A 19,223-nucleotide genomic window follows, 5' to 3' on the forward strand; every position below is an offset into this window, starting at 1 on the left:
GGAAACCTCTAAAGCATTCTTCTGAAATAGAGCTTGCTTTACCAACTAAGGTAGGCAGACAGGTTCCTCCAACTTTTAAGCTATGAAAATTCTGGAGAAGCCAACTTCAATCTTTGCTAAGAAGATAAGAACAAATGTTTTGGAATTAATAAAAGGAAGAGAAGCAGTAGTTTCCTGTCACTTCCTCATAAAAAGCATTAAATTAACTTAGAAATGACTCCAGAACTTTCTTCATTTTCTGATGTTAATACATGCTGGGAAAAAATCAGACTAGGTGAAAATAAGCCTAAGAAAGTGGAAGCCTCTTCCTCATCAGAGCTGGAGGAAGAACTTCTGAAATATAGTACCTTCTGTACTGGAGGAAGCCAAAGTGTCCCTTCTTAAATCTGGCAGGTTGAAGTTGCTTGGTGACTACCAGATTAAGTATTATTGTAATGGGGAAGACAGAACTGAAGCTTGATTAACTCATGCATCATTGACTCAAATAAGATTTTTTGTGTGTGTGTGTGAGATAAAAGGTTTTAGAATTAACTGTGGGAAAAAATAGACAGAAGCAAACTGAAAACCCATCTTCAGAAGCATTCTAGAAGAATTCAAGGTGAAGTTACAAGGATAACAAATTTAAGCTTGTGTAGCAGTTGAGTGGATTTTGAGGGTAGATGAGGTAAGCTCTATTGAACAGTGACAAAACTGGTTAGAGAGGAACTTCTTATACTAGGGTAATGCAGGGAGAAGGATGCTGAAGGGTTTCAGTGTAATTAGCTGTCCCTGTGCCCCATGAAGTACTCTTGTACAGTGTTTCCAGTATGTTCCTGAATGTTCACATTCAATTTCTTACTAAGTTATTATTTAATGATATTCCCATATCAAATTCAGCTTCTCCTTAAAATTGTACTGCTTAATAAGCCACAGAATCACATGAGGTTGGTGTTTTCTGTCCCCTGCAGTGTGTTTGTTGAGCCATTGAAATAACCATTAAAACATAATTGATATCTGAAGAGCATTTTTGGAAGAAAAATGAGAACCATTATGAAACAAAATAAAGTGTAGCTGAAATCAGAAAGATGTTTCTATTCTCTCCCCATTCAGGAATTGTCTTCTGAATGAGGAAAGCCTTCAATGTATTAGCATTAATCCACACTGAGTGGCACAGAAGTCTTTTATAATACATACTTAATAAACCTTGTCTGTCTCAAGCTGGGGAGGAATAGCTGTAGTGCAGCAGCTAATCTTTACATGCAGATTAAGTCCTCAAGAAGTACATCAATCACTAATTGTTGCTATCCTTCTAGAAAGATCACAACCAAATGTGAAAAATAAACATGTATATGCTTTTAGAATTAAAGAAAGAGCTTTATTTAAATTCATAATGCTTTAACAGGAAACCACCCTCTGAAATGCACAATCATGTTTTTAAATCTCATTTCTGAGTGGTTTGGGTTTTTTAAAAGGATAAAATTAATTGCTTACAGCTCTAAATACTGTTTTGTTAAATGCTTCTTGACTATAATTAGAATAATTTTGAGACAGTAGAATTAGATCAGCTGTGTATGGCCTAGTTTTTCTTGGCAAATATGCACTCTCCTATTTTTAGTCTTTGCCTTCCATCTTTTTTGTGGCCAGATCTCTGTCACTGCTTTGCAGAGATGTATGATGTCATAATATTGACTTCAAAGAATTCTAGTTACAAAACTTCAGTTACCCACCCCCCCCCACCTTCCCATGTCCTTTGCCTGAATTGACTACAACAATTTTAAAGGAAGATATTAATTTTATGTCTAGTTTTGTAGGCATTTGATTCCATCAGAGAAAGGTCACATTGACTGGAAGCTGATGTACTTTGCACTTCAGAAATATTACCCAATAAAGGAACAGTACGGGGACACCTTGCATTTCTGTCGACACTGTAGTATTCTGTTTTGGAAGGTAAGAGCTTTGGAACAGATAATCAGAAATAAATTCAAACAGCTACTGGTGATCATCTGCAAGGAAAAATGTTATGGTCATCTTATCAGCTTTCTCATGTGAAAGGTGATTGGATAATATGTAACTTCAAAATAATATATATAACTTCCATATAAAATCTCTGTTAAATTCTAAAGTTGTTCTTAAGCTTGCCTTCTTATTTCTTGGTATCTGATAACCTCAATACTTAGAATTGCAATGAAAAGTGCCATGTGGAAAGAGTTACTCTGTCTACTTTTATTAATTTGATCTTAAAAAAAATTGTGAGGGACTAATCTGAAGTTAGTGTTTTTAATGATGCCATGGTAATCAATATATGTCTAATGAGAAGTAATTACTACATGTGTTCCTGCACATTGGTGTAGAGCTCAGTATTTTTGTATTTTTGCTTCTGTCCCATATGAAGCTTGGAGGAATGTTTAAAACTTCATCCAGGGTGTGTTTTACCCTGGCTTTGTGGTTTGCCATGAAGCATATGTTGTCTTACAGGATGGTTCTAATTTCAGTAGGGCATTCTCCTCTTTAATGTGTGTTATTACCTAATCCTGCTTTTACTCTGTGTTGCACTGTAACAGAGCCTTCTAGTTAGTGAGGCTTCCTTAATTTTACAGCTGAAAGATCAGATATGGGTAGTGCCAAGAGACAGGAAAGAGCAAGAAATGTTTGAGAAATCTTGGAAAATACTCATATTACTCATATTCTAATCAACATAAGTTAGTTGCTCTTGTGTCATCTTTCTGTGATTTTTATGAGAAGTTGTATGTTAGTGAGAGGCTTTTTAATTTTCCTTTAAAAAACCTAGGCTGTTTAACAGGATAAGCTAAATGCTGCTAGAAATAGCGTGTTCCTTAATGATGTGATCTTGAAGTTGAGTATTTTTGACATCATGGGAGTCCTTCCAGGTAGTAATGCTTTGCAAAATTAATAATAGGAAAGCAGGTAGCCAGAATTGGCTTCTACTGTGAAAAGCCTGGGCATTTTCTGAAGGATCTGTGTCAAGAATGACTAAGAGCTTTCATTGCAGTGGAATAAGTCTTTAGCATGTAGCTCAATATGTAGGATAAATCCTCTCTCTGAAAGGGGAAATTTCAAAGGTAAGTACACAGGTGCATTTAGGTGGGCATTTGTGGTATCAGATTTCTCTGGATTGCCTGCCATCACTGTGTAGAGTTAATGCTTTCCACACTAAATTTCTCTCATTTTGATCTTAGTATAATAGAAAAGTACAAGTCTCTAATATTAGGAATTACTTTGAATGTGTTTGGAATGAAGTGTTTAACTTGGGAGATGGTGGGACAGTAGGAGGCAGTGAACCTGTGCAGGTTGCTGTAGTATTCCAGTAGTAGGTTATAGCAGTCAAGGTGACATGCTCCAATGTACTGCTGGAATAATAGGGTTCATTTTGGACTTGTAAATCCTTTGAAATACAGCACAGGAAGATCTAAAGGTACTTTGGACTGATGAGCAGTAGCTCCTAGATCACCATTCCAGTGCTGCCTCATCCTGGCAATTCAGGCAGCTCTCGTAGTGGCAGTGCAGTTATAGATTGGCTGTGTCCTTCTGCACAAAAATACTGGAGCAGGTGTTTGGGATCAGCTGTTTCAGCAAGAGCACAGTCAGCAGGTTGAGGAAAGCCATTATCCCTTTCCATGCAGCACTCATTAGACCATCTGGGATGCTGCAGCCATGAGGCCCCCAGCAGAAGGGAGATACTGATAAGCTGGGTGAAGTTCAGGTGAGGGTCATATAATCAGGGAGCTGGAGGACTGGCCATGTGCGGAGTGGTGGAGAAGACTGTTTCAGGGGGACATAAGAGCCTGCCCTGAGGACAGCCAAGCAAGGGAACAGTTTAACCACAGAGCTGATGCAGTTTCCATCCTTGGATGTGTTCAGGAGCTGACTGGATGAAGCTCAGAGCAGCCTGGTCTGATCTCCCAGCTTAGCCTGCTTTGAGCAGGAGGCTGGACTAGAAGCCTCCTGAGTGTGTCCCAGCCTGATCATTCTGTGAGCCTACATTGCAGTATTCCTTCTCTAGTCTTGGCATCTCAGCCTTGTCTCTGTCTTAAAATAAATGATGATCAGGCTGAAATGGATTGTTAAATGAATTGATTTATGCATAATTGGCATGCTTATTGGCAGGGACAAGTGAATTGTTCATCTGAAATACTGTCCCTCTTTTTACAGGGCAGTGTGGGTCAAGTAGTGCTGGTCACTCAGTTATATGGGAAAAAAGTAGTGCTGCCTTTTTTTTCAGACACTTGTGTCTCTATCCTTCCCCAAGCTTGCTAAAGGGAGGTGAGAAATAAAGCAGGGGTGAGGGGCAAAGGGAGAGGAGCTACTTTATTAATTCTAGATATATCCTGTTCTAGGTGGAAATACTCCTTAATCAGAACTTTTGTCAGGCTTTAAAAATTTATTCAAGCTTCAGTATCATCCTTGATTAGAAAGATTGTTAAACTAAATATGAGTATATAAGTGCTTGACATACAATTATATCTCTAATGCATCGCCAGAAAAATCCAAAATAAACAATGCAAAAAACTAACAAAAACACTACGACCAAATCCAAATTTTAAAAGAGAAATCACAATTACTGCAGAGGAAAAGTAACAAGTGTTTGAATCTTGAAACAAATGGAAGCCCTGTATTCTTGAGATAGCTGATAATATGTAAAAATTTTGTTTCTTCATTTAATGGTATAATTGAGAAGTCAGGCAACTTTTGTTTCCAAGGTTATTCAGAAGAACTTCAGGCAGAGCTGAACTTCTCTTCATAAGGGATCTATTTTTATTTTTCTTCATTTAAGAGCAAAGTGAAACGTTGGAATAGTTGCAGAGAAAAAAAGTGCTAAAGCAATCAGGGCGTGAAGTCTAGGAATGATTAATTTCTCTTAACTCAGTTGTGCTAACAAGGAACATGACTGCTCTCCATAAATTGTTTTTGGGGACAAAAGTGGTGCATAAGCATGAGACTACTTAGGGGAGTCATTTACACTGAGGGCCATCCTTGATGCAAGTAAATTGTAGTTTTGAGTAAGTGTGCTGGGAGGTAGGGGTTTCTGTTTGAGACAAGGGTCTCAAACAGCCCAAAAACACAGGCCTAGCTAGTGATGAGAAGAATTTTCAGCAATTTATGAAATTGATAATATAATGTAATTGCTGACAATGTGTGATGGCTACTCCCAGTAAATTCTTGGAGCCCTCTGTTTGGTGTTCTTTTCAAAGAAGGCCTTGCAAAAGAAGGGACTGATGGCTGCTGAATTGAATTATCTATTGAACTGATGAAGTAGGGAAATTACTTTTTCACTTTTTCAGTATACATATAATGATCATAGTGGGTTTTTTACAAGTCTTGAGGAGTTTTTCAGGAAGAGGCATTTGTATTCCTTTACTTGTCCAAAATGTGTAACCAAAGTCAATGTATATATAGCACATAGAAGTCTCCCAAGTTCTTTGTTGGAAGTACAGTGACTTTTGTACTCTCCTGTGTTAGGAGGGAGTCATAGGAAAATTTTCATATTGAACATCTGTTTTCAAAATGACTTCTTGCTAAAGGATTTGTCTGTGATGAAACTGAAAAAAACCCACATAATTTCAATAGTGCAAAAGTAATGACTAATTATTGTGTGATACCTCTGAGTGCTTTCATGTATACTATTTCCTCTATTCCACTAGGCACCATTGCAATTGTGGCAGATTCTTTTATTTTCCTGAGCTTACTTAGTAATAGTTTTAAATTATCTCAGACATGGCCACAGAAGCTGAAATATCTTTTCTTCTTTCAGTTTCCAGGGCTTTATGAAAACAGTGTAATCACTTTGCATAACACTTAGTTTTTGTCTTCTTGCAGCTTGTGCTGATTTTGGTTCCCGCAAAGCTGCTTGTGATTTGCCACAAGAATAAAAGACTTTTTCTAAATGGCTTATCAACCTTTGCTTAAATAAACCTTAACTCTGCTTCTTTTACTTTATGGCTCTCCTTCCTGCTTCCTTCTTCACGATTTCAAAGGACTACCACCTTGCTTTGTTACTCCAGGTATTTCTTGTGTCTCATCTGTTTTCATTGCTGACTGTTCCATAATGTCAGAGTGAATAATGTGTTCCTTTCTAATTGTCCCTTGCTCTTTGTTTTGATTTTTCTTTCTGCACATCAGTTCAGCAGCAGGAATAGTTTGTTTCTTGTTCCCTTTTAGATAAAGGTAGTGATGACTTCTCATCTCAGCTTTTCATCATTTTGTCTTTTATTATTGCCATATTCCCTCCTAATGCCATTTAAACTAGGAGCCATAATTCAATTTCTAATGAGCATAGGTGTCAGTGGGATCAGACAGATTTTGCTAAGAAATAGGTTTCTCTGCACTCAGTGTTATTATAAACTGTTTCCTGCATTCCCTGATGTATTTAATTCAATACTTAAATCTGAAGAGTAACATGCACCTCAGATAACTTTCATACCAAGGTGCTCAAATTGATTTTATTGCACTTGGAATGCTGTAGTCATATTTACTTTTATGGAGAATTTCTCTGAAAAGAAATTCCCCAAAACAAGCTGCATGTGACTTGAGATAGTCAAGGGAAGCAATTATATTGTTGCCTTCTGAAAGAATAAATGGTGAAAATACTTTTACAGAGCTTCTTAATGTCTAGCTATGGTAGATTTTGAGGAAAACAACTGCATTTGCCAGTAAACACTCCTCCTGGGGAATTCTCTTCGTACTTTGAAAGAAGTCTGCTTTAGCTTTGAAACTTTGAAATCAAATGATTTTAACACTTTGAGTGTTTTTATTATTTAGTTTATTATTCCCATGAAAATGTATTTCTCTTGAAATGATGAGTACTCATAATTACAAGAAAGTTGTGATTCTTTTTTTCAGTCCTCATCACTTTTTTCACTGTAAAACTTATTTAGTTTTCAATAACTAAAGCCACCAGTAACTGATCTCTGAGATTTTTGTTGCACCTGTATTTCCCAACTGGGTAGAACTTTCAAAAATGCTTTTATAATGATGTGCAGAGAAAGCAGCATGTTACAAACTCAGTTTAAAATATTCAGGAGTACAGATAAGAAAGAGGATAATCCCTACCTTGTTTCCCAGAATTATAATTCTGATGGTGTTTTTTTCTGGAAACTAGGAAAGTAATGACATGACATTGACATGGCAATGGGTAGAGAAGATAATAGTCTATTAGCAACTACCTTTAAGAGTGTTTTCTGGAGAGGTGCAGCTCTTCCTTGCAGATGTCATCTCAAGATGAAGGTGTTAAGTTGAACACTTCTGATTTTGGTCTTGGTCATCTGTCCTTTCTCATCTGCAGATTCCCCCAGTAGGCAGTTCTACCTGGGTCTCTTTTTTAGGTGTATGTTTGTCTTTCCCTCTGTGTCATGAATCTGTTTCTGTTTCTCAGGTGATGTTAAAGCAATTATTTAAAAGGGTGGGAGGATGAGGAGGTGATAGCACCTGGTGTATTCTTGTAGTCCTCCATAGACTTACTGGAAAAACACAGATAATAAATCTATTGAGTGACAATTTTCACTGGAAAAGCTGAGCAGTATTTAGAATGTATTTCACCTGGTGCACTTTGGTGCTGCAAAGACTTTGGGTGGGAATGTGGCAGTGAGAAAAATAATCACTTAGAGATTCTTTCCTTCTATTAACAGAATGGCATGTAATTTCTTTTCCTATGGAAACAAAAGCAATGAGGACCATGGTAGTCTGTGATCTGATTGTCATGTATTTATCTAGTTTTCTTGCCTCATATGGTGCATTCACCAGCATTGGTGGAAAAGAGACAGAAACTCCTTAAAAGCCTGATGAGGACTCTTCTGAGCCTTACAACAACACTGACAAGTTTTTTTAACTTCTCCATTGAACTGTCTGGGAACTTCTTCTCATTACACCTCTGCATTTCCCTCATTTAGGGGTTTTAATAAGATGCAAACTACAACTTTTTGTTCAAAGAAGAATTTGAATCTTAAATAATCAGGTCTGCTGAGGTCAAATTTCTGTAAGAGGAAAGAAAGCACTGCAGGCTTAGTGAATTTCTAATGGCAAAGCCTTTCCACCCTGTCTTACTTCTCTATTCCTACCTTGCCTAGGTGCCAACTTCAGTTTTAAGGCAGTGCTTTCATTTCGCTTGGGGAAAAGGTGGGCATAAAAGATGAAAGGAGGATTAGGAGGGAAATGTAGCAAGGTAGGAAAGCTTTTAAGACTGTGAATTCAAACACACTGGTCAGGTTTTTTGAGGAAATAGCTGCTGCCCATAATTTTCAAAGCAAGGGACTCATTTTCCCCCAGAGCAATAGATGACTTGAGGTTTTGATTAAATAGATAATTTAGGCTCAGTAAAGCTGGTGCCTTTTGCCTTTTTCTTGTGCTTACCTAAAAATAATGACTAAGGAAGATATTAGTTTTTCAATGGCTCCAGCTCAGGTTCTGGTACAAGGAGAGAATTGTTTTGGGTTTGTGCTTTTTTTATTGTTTTGTTGGGTTTTTTTTTTTCCTAAATTGGGTGTAAAGGGAGACTGAATATGCAAAGAGAACTTGCTTATTTTTCTCCTTCATTTTTCAGGATACAGGACACCCCTGCACAGCCAGTGATCCAAACACCTGTCTCATGCCAGTATCTCCTCAGCATTTTATTGATCTCTTCAAATTTTGAGATGTTCAGTAGCTGTTCTCCTGTGTTTGTGGCCATTTTTGTGAAGAGTCAGGCAGGATATGTTATGCTTTTTGTGCAATATATTTAAGTGTAATGTTTTATTGTAGTTTAAATAAATATATGGGGGAGATTATCAGAGAGGTTCATTTGGCATATTGCTTTTGTGCAGAATAGCAAGGAGGAGAGGAGAAACATTAAGAAAATTTCGTTGTCAGGAAATCTCCAGTGGACTTTTTTTCAAGTCCAAGAAAGACCACTTTAATCTCAACTTTAAATCTATGCTTTTGACGCCTTAATAGTTGGTTAAAATTATGTAGGGGAGTTTTGAAAATTTCATGGAAGAATTAAACTACTCTTGCAGGGACCAAAGGAGGGGTTTTTTTGTTAATTCTTCTTTCTATAAGCCATGGTTTTCAAAACACCTCCATATAATTTGCACTATTATAAAGAATAGGCCAATATTCTCTTAGGCTCTTACTACATCATTACAAAGGTGGTATTCATTTTTAGGAGTTAGTGAGTAAAATATAACTGTGGTTATATCTGCTGTTGAACCTATATGAATGAAGGAAATCAACCAATTTTTGTACATGCATTATGCAAAAATATTTATTTTTCTTAAGGACTTTAATAAACATTTAACCTGTCTTAGCACATCTTGCAGAACTCATGAGACCAATCTGGGGCTGCTGGAAATCTTTCTGATGGTAGCTACAGCCTTCATTTATACTGTTTGGAATGTCTACAAGTGCAACTGTATTAATTTCATCTTCTAAGAAGAAGACATTATTGAAGCTTAATGAGGATGGAGTTGCTTGTTCCTAGACTGGTACAGTGGCAGAACACTATGCTCCCAACTGAGGTTCTAACCTGACAAGCTATGGGAAATACTGAAAGTCAGTCTGAGCTGGAGCACCTTCTGCCAAGTTAATCAGATGATAAATTCTCCAGGAAGCTATTTTTTTTCTATCCTGTAGAACAAAATTAATTGCTTGGCTTAAGCAGGTAAAGGAAAAATTGTGAAAGTTTTGGATTTGTCAATGAAATTTAACAATATGTAACGTACAGAAAAAATAAATCATGTACCACATTCTGCACTTGCTTGTTCTCAATCCAGTTTTGTACAGTGTAATAAATCATGTTTTTATCTGTTATTCCCAGAAGCCTCTGGTGCATAGAGATGAATCCATTTGAATTGTGTAAGATCTTTCTGTAACCTGTTGTCTGTAGTCATTGGTAATGGAATGAGAAGCATACAAGCAGTCCTAGTGCTATTGCTTTACAGTAGTTTGTTGTATTAGCCCTTTTTGTGATAGCAGAGCTGGGCTGTTAATAGGCTGCAGAAGAAGAGGAGAATATTTGTCCTCAAATAGTTTTATCTTAATTTAATCTTTGTGATTGAATTGAATTGCTGATTTTTTGTGGATTTTTCAATACAGGGTTTTGTGGATTTTTTTTTCTTTCTTTTGATGCAGGTGTTGGCTGTGGCAAAAGTAATGGCCAGGTGTGGATCCAAGGACCTCCATTCTTATTCCTGTTCATTCATTCATTCAGAGCATTGGTGCAAGCCTTGCTTTCCCAGCCAAGCACTGCTGCAGCCACTGCATTTGTTAAGGACCCAGCAGCCCTTCTTTAACAACAATTTGTACCTCATTTATTTACTTCCTGTAAGAGCTCAGATGCTTTCCTGTCTCTGTGACCTCAGTAACCCTGACAGTGGCTGATGCTGGCTGGCATCCACTAATCACTCCTTTATCAGGGTTAGTTTTGCTACCCTGCCTAAAACTTCCTGTAAATATATGGATGCTTTCTCTGAGGGCTTGAAGGAAAGGTTTTAAAGTCAGCATGTGGTTTGATGCTGCTTGAGCTCTTCCCCTCGTGCTGAGGGACTGTGCAGAGCCATCTCTCCTGCAGACAGAGGGCAAGGCTCTTACACTGTCACCTGAGAGATGCCCAGCACTCAAAAGACAAATAAGGTGACAGCTGGGCAAAGGTATTAAGAGAGCTGAGAGAAAACCTCTCTCCTAGCCACTGAATTGAGGACAGAGAGAAATTACTTAAAGGTCTTATTAAGCCTTTTAAAGACAGGTTTGGAAAAAATCAGTATCTGTAATAATTTTCTTGTTCAACTTGGTGCCCACCAGGACTCCAAGGCCCTAAAGCCAGTAAAGTGGCTTTATCTCTTATCCAGAAGAAATTTTTATATACACAGATGTGCTGAGAAGCATTTCAGTTTATTTAAGACTCTTTATTTAAGAAATCTTAAACACTGAGTGTGGAATCACATTGTCATGAGCAGTGATACAAGCTTTTAACATTGGCCAAACTGTTTTGAGAACAGTTCCACAGATTTGTTAAATAGTGAATACATTGCTTAGACTTAGGCAAATAAGAGCTTGATTAAGAATGGCTTTGTGATGGGAGGTCACTGCATGCATAAGAAGGTAACTTTCAGTTGTGTTACTTAGGCAAAAAAGCTAAGGCAGTGATTTTGTAATAGGGTTGGTGGTGGTTGAGTTTTTGTGTCGGTCTGTTGAGTTTTTTAATTTAAATCACATAAAGAATGGGGAAAGGATTTCACCTTTAGGATAGCAATCTTTAATACCTCACCTGAAGCACAGAACATATTTTGACAGCCTGAATTTATCTTCCTTTGCTCCAGCACTCTCTTGTGTAACCTAAAGCACTGTAACCATGAGAAGGGTTATACCTTAACATGAAACCTCTGCTCTGTGGCCTCCTGTGTGCTGCTGTCCAAGGAGGAAGGGCAGGCATTCTCCCCTTCAGCAGAAAGGATGCCTTGAAATGTGTTCTAAATCTCTAAAGCAGAGGCTTCTTTTTCTTTGGGGACAGCTTTTGTCCCCAAACCTGGATCTCTTTATAGACAGATTTGGCCGTGGTAGGAAATAGTGTTTTAACTGTGGCCCCTCCATGATCACTTCCCACTCCTGGGTGATTTGGCTTTAATGAATTCTAGTCCTGAGAACAGCAGTTCAAAGGCAATCAGGATATTCACTGCCATAGTCCACAAGGAGCTTTAAGTTACAATTTTGAAAAACAAAGTCTCCCTTCCCACTCCCCAGTCACTGCCTCCCAAACCTGTCTCTGAGAGACTCCTTGCCTTTTTTATTACATTCTCTCCCAACAGTTTTGTTCACCTATTTCTGGGAAGAGACATTCTACCATGGACCTTCTCTAAGAGCACTGTGTGAGCCTTTTTCCTTGGAGTCAGACAGGATTGAGGCTCTTGCCTGGAGGAAACAGAGCAGTGGGATCTTTCTCTTTCTTTCCCCCTGCTCCCCATCCCTAAAGGGTTACATTAAGTTGCTTTAGGAGAAGGAAGAAGCTGAACTTCAGGAAAACACCAAGCTCAAACCAAGAGTTCTCTACTAGGACTAGCTTTGAAAGACCAGTGGCCTTTTGCAGTCTAGAAGGCACAAGCAGTGAGAGCCAGCAGGGAGGAGAGGGTAGGATGGGGAACAGTAGCACAATGTTTTGGATTCATGGTGCACAAATTAGCTTCCTTACAGCTCCATCATTGGCACAGAACTTAAAGGAAGGCCAGACGCTTAACATCCAACTAAAGTTGCTTGAATTGGCAGATAAGTACCTGCATTAAATAAATCAATATCAAATGTTTGGAGACAGTTGTTTAATAAATTAGAGTTCAGAATATGGAAACATTAGCTAATTATGCTATTTGCTTGCAGTGTTTTTGTACTTTCATCTGCAAGGCTCAGGTCCAAACACTCAAAGACACTGGAACATAATTCCCGGCAAAAATTCCTACAAAGTTCAGTAGGATGAGGGTTACCTTTAATGCTTAAAATGTCTCTGTTGAAAGACATGACAGATAAGTAGATCAGGACATGAGAGGTGAGAGTAAGGTTGGGTTTCTTTCTTTTAATTCCCATGGACCATCCTCTGTGCCACACACAGACCTGTTCCTCTACCTGTCAGGCATGCTGGTAATGCTTATTTCCTGCAGGTTTATGTGTACATTCTTCTACAAATATGAACAAAACATCTTCAGTTTTATATCTCCTGCACTTTATAGTCATTGTGCCTTCAGCTGAAAGTTTTTCTAACAATTTTCAAGGTCTACATGAACAGCAACCACTTAATTCTAAAATTTATTTGATTTTTATATGCTCTTCCCACTTGAATGCTATTTTCCTGTAGTATTGATAGCAGAACAATAATGGAAGAATAATTTGTTTGCTGGGGTCAGTTATCATTTCCACATAATGCTCAGCTACAGAACAAAGTTCTGCATGCTGAGAGCACCTCTTCCCAATGTTTTGGTCCCCATTATTCTCTCAGGAACAGCCATTATTCTTAGCCCTATTCCTACAGGAAACTTTTAAAGCTGCAAACCTGCACTCCCCTTCTGAACTCACTGGCATCCCTTTAGAACTTGGTGAATTTATAAAAGCAATACTTTGGCAGCATTTTCACTACAACCAGAAATGTTTGACCTTGATGGAGCAGCTCCTGCAGTTGTGTGTCCCAGGCTGCACCTCCGCTGTGGTTCCTTACACAGCTCCCCAGTGTAGAGCCTGCTCCTGTGCCCTCTGTGCCCTTCCCCTGAGCCTGATCATGTTTCAGCAGCCACTGGGCAGGAGTGAGACCCCCCCCTAATGGGGATGGGTGCTGCTCCATGGCCTAGTTCTGCCCCCTCCCTGCAGCAGGTTAATCCTACCACCCCTTCAGCTCTTGCTGCAAGCTGCCCATAGGCTCTGCTGATCCTGTTTCTTCTGCTGCCTGCACTCACCTTCTACATTTTTCCTCAACTAAGTCTAATTTATAGGCATAGTAGTATGGAATAGATCTGGAGAAGTGTTTGCTGCAAGTTGAAGGCACAATGCTACAAACAAACAGAACTTGCCATTTGTACCTGTCCACAGGGGATGGTTTTTTCAGTTGCTCATCAAAAGCCAGAAGTCCTGGTCTTGAACTGGAACACCAGGAAAAAAGACTAGACCTGTGTTAGTTCTGATTCTCTAAGACCAAAACCTTGGCCTAATAATAAATATTGGTACTAAAGCTGTAGGAACATTCCCAGATGTTCTGCACTTCTTACTTCTCTTTCTAGTGTGCCTCATTGCTCAATGCCAGAGCATCAGCTCCTTCCCTGGTGCTGCAGCCCCTCCCCCTGTGCCCAGTGCATCCAGTCCTCAGTGCCCAGACCCTGCACCGTGGCCTCAGCTGCTGCTCACCCTGGCCTCGATGGTTTGCTCAGGTCACAGCTGCTCTCAGGCACGGGAGGCCTGCTCTGAGGCCGCCATGCTGTGCAGAGGGGTTACTGCACTTCAGGGTTAGTTTAGAAAATCAAAAAAAAGAGCATATATCTTTTTCATTAAGTGTCTAAAATAACCCTATGCACAGATTTACTCTATCTGTAGTATGACTTCTGGGAATCTTGTGCTTCATCCCATCAAACAATGGTTTACTTCCTAATGGGAAGTGATGCTTGAGTTGTTTTCCTTTTTTTGTCCTATCAAATGTTGGTTGCCAAGTTTCTGTCCAAATGTTCAGAAGATAAACTGTTTAGGCACTACCTAAACTGAAGGCATTTCAGCCTAAAAAGGGGTGTGTTGGTCATGAGAGAAACACCAAAAAATTGTTCTTCATGCAATCAGGATGTCTTTGCATCTTTGACACCCCTCTTAAAAAGCTAACAGAGAAGTACAAAAAATAAAACCAATCAAAATAAAAATTAATATTCATCATCTTGCATATTAGAAAACTTTAGCAGAAAAAAAAAAATATGCCAAGTGCAGTACTTGGTGTCAGGATACATTTGCCTCCCATCCTTTCTCCAGAACAAACACTTTCTCCAGTGTTTCCTCCACCCCTCAAATACCAGAGGAATTTGGCAGTGCAACCTTGTAGGGAATCCAAGACTCCTGGACAAACAAGATGGTCAAGACCACAGCATTTGGGGTTTTCAAGGAAAAAGGTGCAAGATAAAAAAGGCTAAAAGACATTGCTAATTTACAGGAATATTTCTATATAAAATCTGATATATTTTACTGTACAATCTCAAATAATGAAACCAGCCAATTGTCTGAAAAATTACTTAAACTCAACTGTTCAGTCTCCTCAGTACAAGCGGCTGGAGCAACTAGAAAGCAAAATATCACATGATTACTTTCAGAAGTGGACAAACCAATCTCAGAAAACACAGCTGTGCACTTTTCTATGCAAAGAATAATCCTTTTTCTTTTCCAATAGCAAACTCACAGTTCAAAATGTGTCATAAAGCTTCTAGTAGTGCTATTTTGGTCTCAAGAGCATAAAAATGTTAATGCCAGCCAAGCTTTTACCAGATTGTTATGGCCTTGAAAAGAATATTCTCACTTTCTTGCACCTTTTAGTAATTGCTGGACACAGAATAGGAAAAATTTCTTCCCAAGTGCAGAGTAGGTATTTCTTTTTTCATTACCAGTGATAACAGTCAGTAGATACCATGTGGAAAACCATTATCCCCTACACCTTATTTGCTATTATAGATTTCATATAAATTCCTATTATTTATATTCCTATTTTTATTGTTTTCATACTCTTTCTTTGTAACTACAGAAGCAGCATTACTTGCTATGCTATGATGTGTAGCATTACAGCCTCCTCAAAACAGGAAGGCTCCACAATGATGCTGATGGCACTTAAATGTAATTCTCTCCCTTTGATTTCTAAACTGGCTTTTTTTGCCTGTATGGTTGTTTCCCTGTCTTATATGGTACAAATCAGTCATGCTACAAGAAGTTTTTGAGACTGACAGTATCTAATGATACACACCTTTGCCAACTGTTGCTGGTGATAAGCCTTCTAGGAAATACTTTTCCTCTTCACAGTACTGATTTTATTTCCCAGATACCTCAGAAACAAAGTAGCAGGCACTCAGAGCAAAGGATCAAACAAACCCCTGCAAATTAGCACAAACAGTTTGGATGTGCATGAAACAGCTATATAACATGCACATTCATGCTTTCAGATTGCACACAACCTACAGTTTCGTCATACAATAACAAGCATTTTGATAAGTTTCAGAAATTGAGACAAATGCCAGGCTATAGGAACATCTATGCTCAAAATTTGACAGGGTTCTTGTCTGCTCAGCTCTGGAAATGCAGGTCCTTCCACTTCCTTCCAGCTGCCTAGCTGTGCACCTGCCCGCTGTGTCTAGTCAGGGGTGTGTCAATGCAGTCTTTTTGCTCCCACTAAGAGTATAACTTGTATGAATGAGATTTTCTGGTTTAGTTACTTCACACGTTATGGCAAGAAACATTTTGCCTAAATGTTCCCTGCTCAGTCTGTGCAGACAACCACAGTGCCAGCAGACTGGAGTAGAAGAATGGGACACTGACAATAAACTTCCCTCTGCAGCTGCTGCACTGGAAGCAGTGGCTGCTCCTCACGTGTCACAGGCCAGGCTGTGCAGGTGTCACCTTGTTGGGGGCCAGTGTGGGCAAAAGCATTTCAGGTCCTCCACTCTGCATGTAGCTGGGAAATCTTCAGGGAAAGAATGATGCTCTGCCCAAGCTTTCACAATGGCCAATAAGTTAAAAAAAACCCAAACCCCAAAACCAAAAACCAGCAAAAGCCACAGTATTTTAAACCAAAAAAATACCAAAATATTGTTAGTTTGTTGAAACCAATGAATTCTTGCCACTGTAAAAGCAGTGTGTGATGCTTTAAATCTACAATGCTGCAAGTTATGATATTCACAGTTTGGGCAAACATTGCTATCACTTCCTTGGCCATACTCTGCAATGGTGGAAGTAACATCACAGAATCACAGAATCAGCTGAGTTGGAAGGGACCCACAAGGATCTGAGTCCAACTCCTGGCCCTGCACAGTACCATCCCCAAGAGTCACACCAGTGTCCAAGGGCAGTGTCTAAACCCATCTTGAGCTCTGTCAGGCTGGTGCTGTGACCACTTCCCTGGGGAGCTGTTCCAGTGCCCAAACACCCTCTGGGTGAAGAACCTTTTCCTGATATCCAACCTAAACCTCCCCTGACACAGCTTCAGGCCATTCCCTTGGGTCCTGTCACTGTCATCACAGAGCAGAGATCAGTGTCTGTCCCTCCTCTTCCCCTCACAAGGAGCTGTAACTGCAGTGAGGTTTCCCTCAGTCTCCTCCAGGCTGAACAGACCAAGTGCCCTCAGCCCCTCCTCACACAGCTTCCCCTCAAGGCCCTTCCCCATCTTTGTTGCCCTCCTTTGGACACTCTCTAATAGTTTAATTATCTTCCTTATGTTGTGGTGGCCAAACCTGTCCAAGCAAAGGTAAACATATTCACATGACAAATTCAACTGGAAAAAAAAAGTCAAAGAATAAAGCATTTCAGTTCAAACTAAATCTTTATTCATATGGAAAATACTACTTTTCTTTTGCAAATGATGCTAATAAATAAAAATACTCAGAAAGGACTTTGCTCAGAGCTAAGTGACTAGTAACAGCCACACAAAGCTTTTAATTCCCGTTAAAACCACGCCAACAATCATGCAGATTGGCTACGAGAAAGCAATATAAACTATATTTTATTTTGTGCAATCTTATCATACCATCTTAATGCTACCTTCTTCTAAAACATTTCACATAGATTGAAATGCAATTTCAAAACAAATATTAAGGACATATTCTACACTTATTCCACAAATGGAGCTGTGTACAGCTTAAGCTCGTAACATTTAATGTAGTTAAGCATCTAACAAAGGTAAAAGATGAAAGGACCCCATTCTGAAAATTCAGACACATTTATAAACATGAGAGAAAGAAAGCTCACACCAGTGAGTTCTCAACAGACAAATACATTATTAAAGCATAACAATAAATTATATTAAATTTAATAATGTTGATCCTTAAAATGGTGATTTCTGAGGAAATATCACTTAAAAAGCACACCAAAACTTTCATCACTAGGAATGAAACTGGAATTTTACATATCTCAATTTCCCACTTTTCTTTTATAATAGGCTTCATATTTGTGAGCATATTCTTTATCATACATCTAAAAACAAATTGAAAAAGGTTGCAGTTAAGCTGTGCATCAAACACATCATCAAGGTGAGAAACAGGCACTTGACAGTATAATGTGCAAGGCAAAACCCTTACTAGTCACAGTATAAATAGTTTCTTCAGGAGTGAAATTAAAAGTTCTCAGTCCATCTTTGAGAATATTAAGGGCTGCTAACAGATCTTTTTCTGTTCTTCCAGATCAGCACCAACAACCAACTTAAATACTAGCTCATGCCTTAGAGGGTATTCCATAAACTATAAAATGCAGCATACTATACCCAAGAATACTAATTCTTTCCTATAATTAACCTCAGCATACATATTTGCCCAAGGCAAAAATAGAGTTTACTCACAGACTAAACAATGCAATATAAATGCTAACCTTTTCTCCCCTATAAATAGTTTTTAATATCTAATGCAAATTTTATAAGTATATTTGCCAGTTTTAAGATTCTGTTTTGTAGCACAAAACATCACCATTCTTTTTGGTAAACCTCAGAACAATGTATTTTAGCATCCTATCAATATTAGGAAAAAACCCCAAACTCCTAAAACCATTTTGCTACAGTTTCCCTCCAGGCACATCTCAGCAGGAATCTCCAAAAAATAGCTATGCAGGAACTGCAAGCCAGAAAACTGCACATGAATTGGAGGAGGAGAAAGAGAGCTAAGGGAGGAGTAATGTGGCAGTAACAGAAACAAGCTTAGAAAAAAATTGCATGCATCCCTTTTCATCAGCACAAGCTTCTTGCAAAAATATGTTTACAAGACATCCGTTATATAAAGGTCTATACTTTCTTGTAAAAATGCTGATTTTCTCTGACATGCTAGCCTCATCTTCCGACTGCACTGGCCATATTGCTAGACAGTCAAGTTTCAATTCTGTTACACCAGTTTAACAATCAGGAGAGAAAATTCCTACTGTTAATTTCTTATGAAACTTTTGGTTCGATTTTTGTTCATGAATGTTAAAGTAATCTTTGTGTGGGTCATATAAACAAAATAGAAATTGACTTTGGATCTGACATCAGCTGCACCACTAGTGAGAGACAATATGCTAAAAAGAGGCACTTTTATTAGTCATATATACATTTCAAATCTCAAGTTTAACATTTCACTTTCTTTTACCAAAAACTCAAAGTATCAGTAGCTAATAAGATGGAACTTTCAACAAAAATGTTGTGTGCATGCACAAACTTGCCATGGCTCAGTTACTCAGCTACCCTGAAAATGCTGGAGTATAATTCAATCATTGCTTATCCAGTGGGAAGGAAGGAAAAACACAGCCAAAACCAAAAAGGTTGTTTGTAAAACAAGGATCAGCTATTGTAAAAAAATGCAAACATATGCCTTTCCATAAGAAGCAACTTATTCCTACATCCAGATTCATTATTCCTCCAGAATGCTGACATCATCTTACAGTTTACTCAATCCTGTTTTCCAAATTTTCAGTAATTTCTATTTTTGGCATAACACGCATCTTACAAACTGAGAAACTTAGCTTTGTCAAAAGAAGTTCAGTATTAAAAAAAAAAAAGCAAGCAACCAAAAAAAACCCAAAAAAACAAAAAA

General features: G+C 38.5%; 1 protein-coding gene across 5 annotated transcripts in view; it reads left to right on the top strand.

Moving 5' to 3' along the window:
- Nucleotides 1-9,720, top strand: part of FBXO25 (F-box protein 25) — a 30,820-nt gene extending 21,100 nt beyond the window's left edge. For 2 of the 5 annotated variants that reach the window (XM_054280025.1, XM_054280022.1), the window contains exons 9-11: nt 1,783-1,926; nt 5,973-5,999; nt 8,534-9,720. In XM_054280025.1, the coding sequence (XP_054136000.1) occupies nt 1,783-1,926; nt 5,973-5,999; nt 8,534-8,623 (261 nt within the window). In that variant the 3' untranslated portion in view covers nt 8,624-9,720. The other 3 variants (XM_054280023.1, XM_054280026.1, XM_054280024.1) reach the window with 2 other exon arrangements.
- The last annotated feature ends 9,503 nt before the right edge of the window (nt 9,721-19,223 follow it).

The sequence above is a fragment of the Melozone crissalis genome, unplaced genomic scaffold, assembly GCF_028551555.1.
Source record: "Melozone crissalis strain CALT ecotype California unplaced genomic scaffold, PUWL_Pcris_2 ptg000027l_1, whole genome shotgun sequence".
NCBI lineage: Eukaryota > Metazoa > Chordata > Aves > Passeriformes > Passerellidae > Melozone > Melozone crissalis.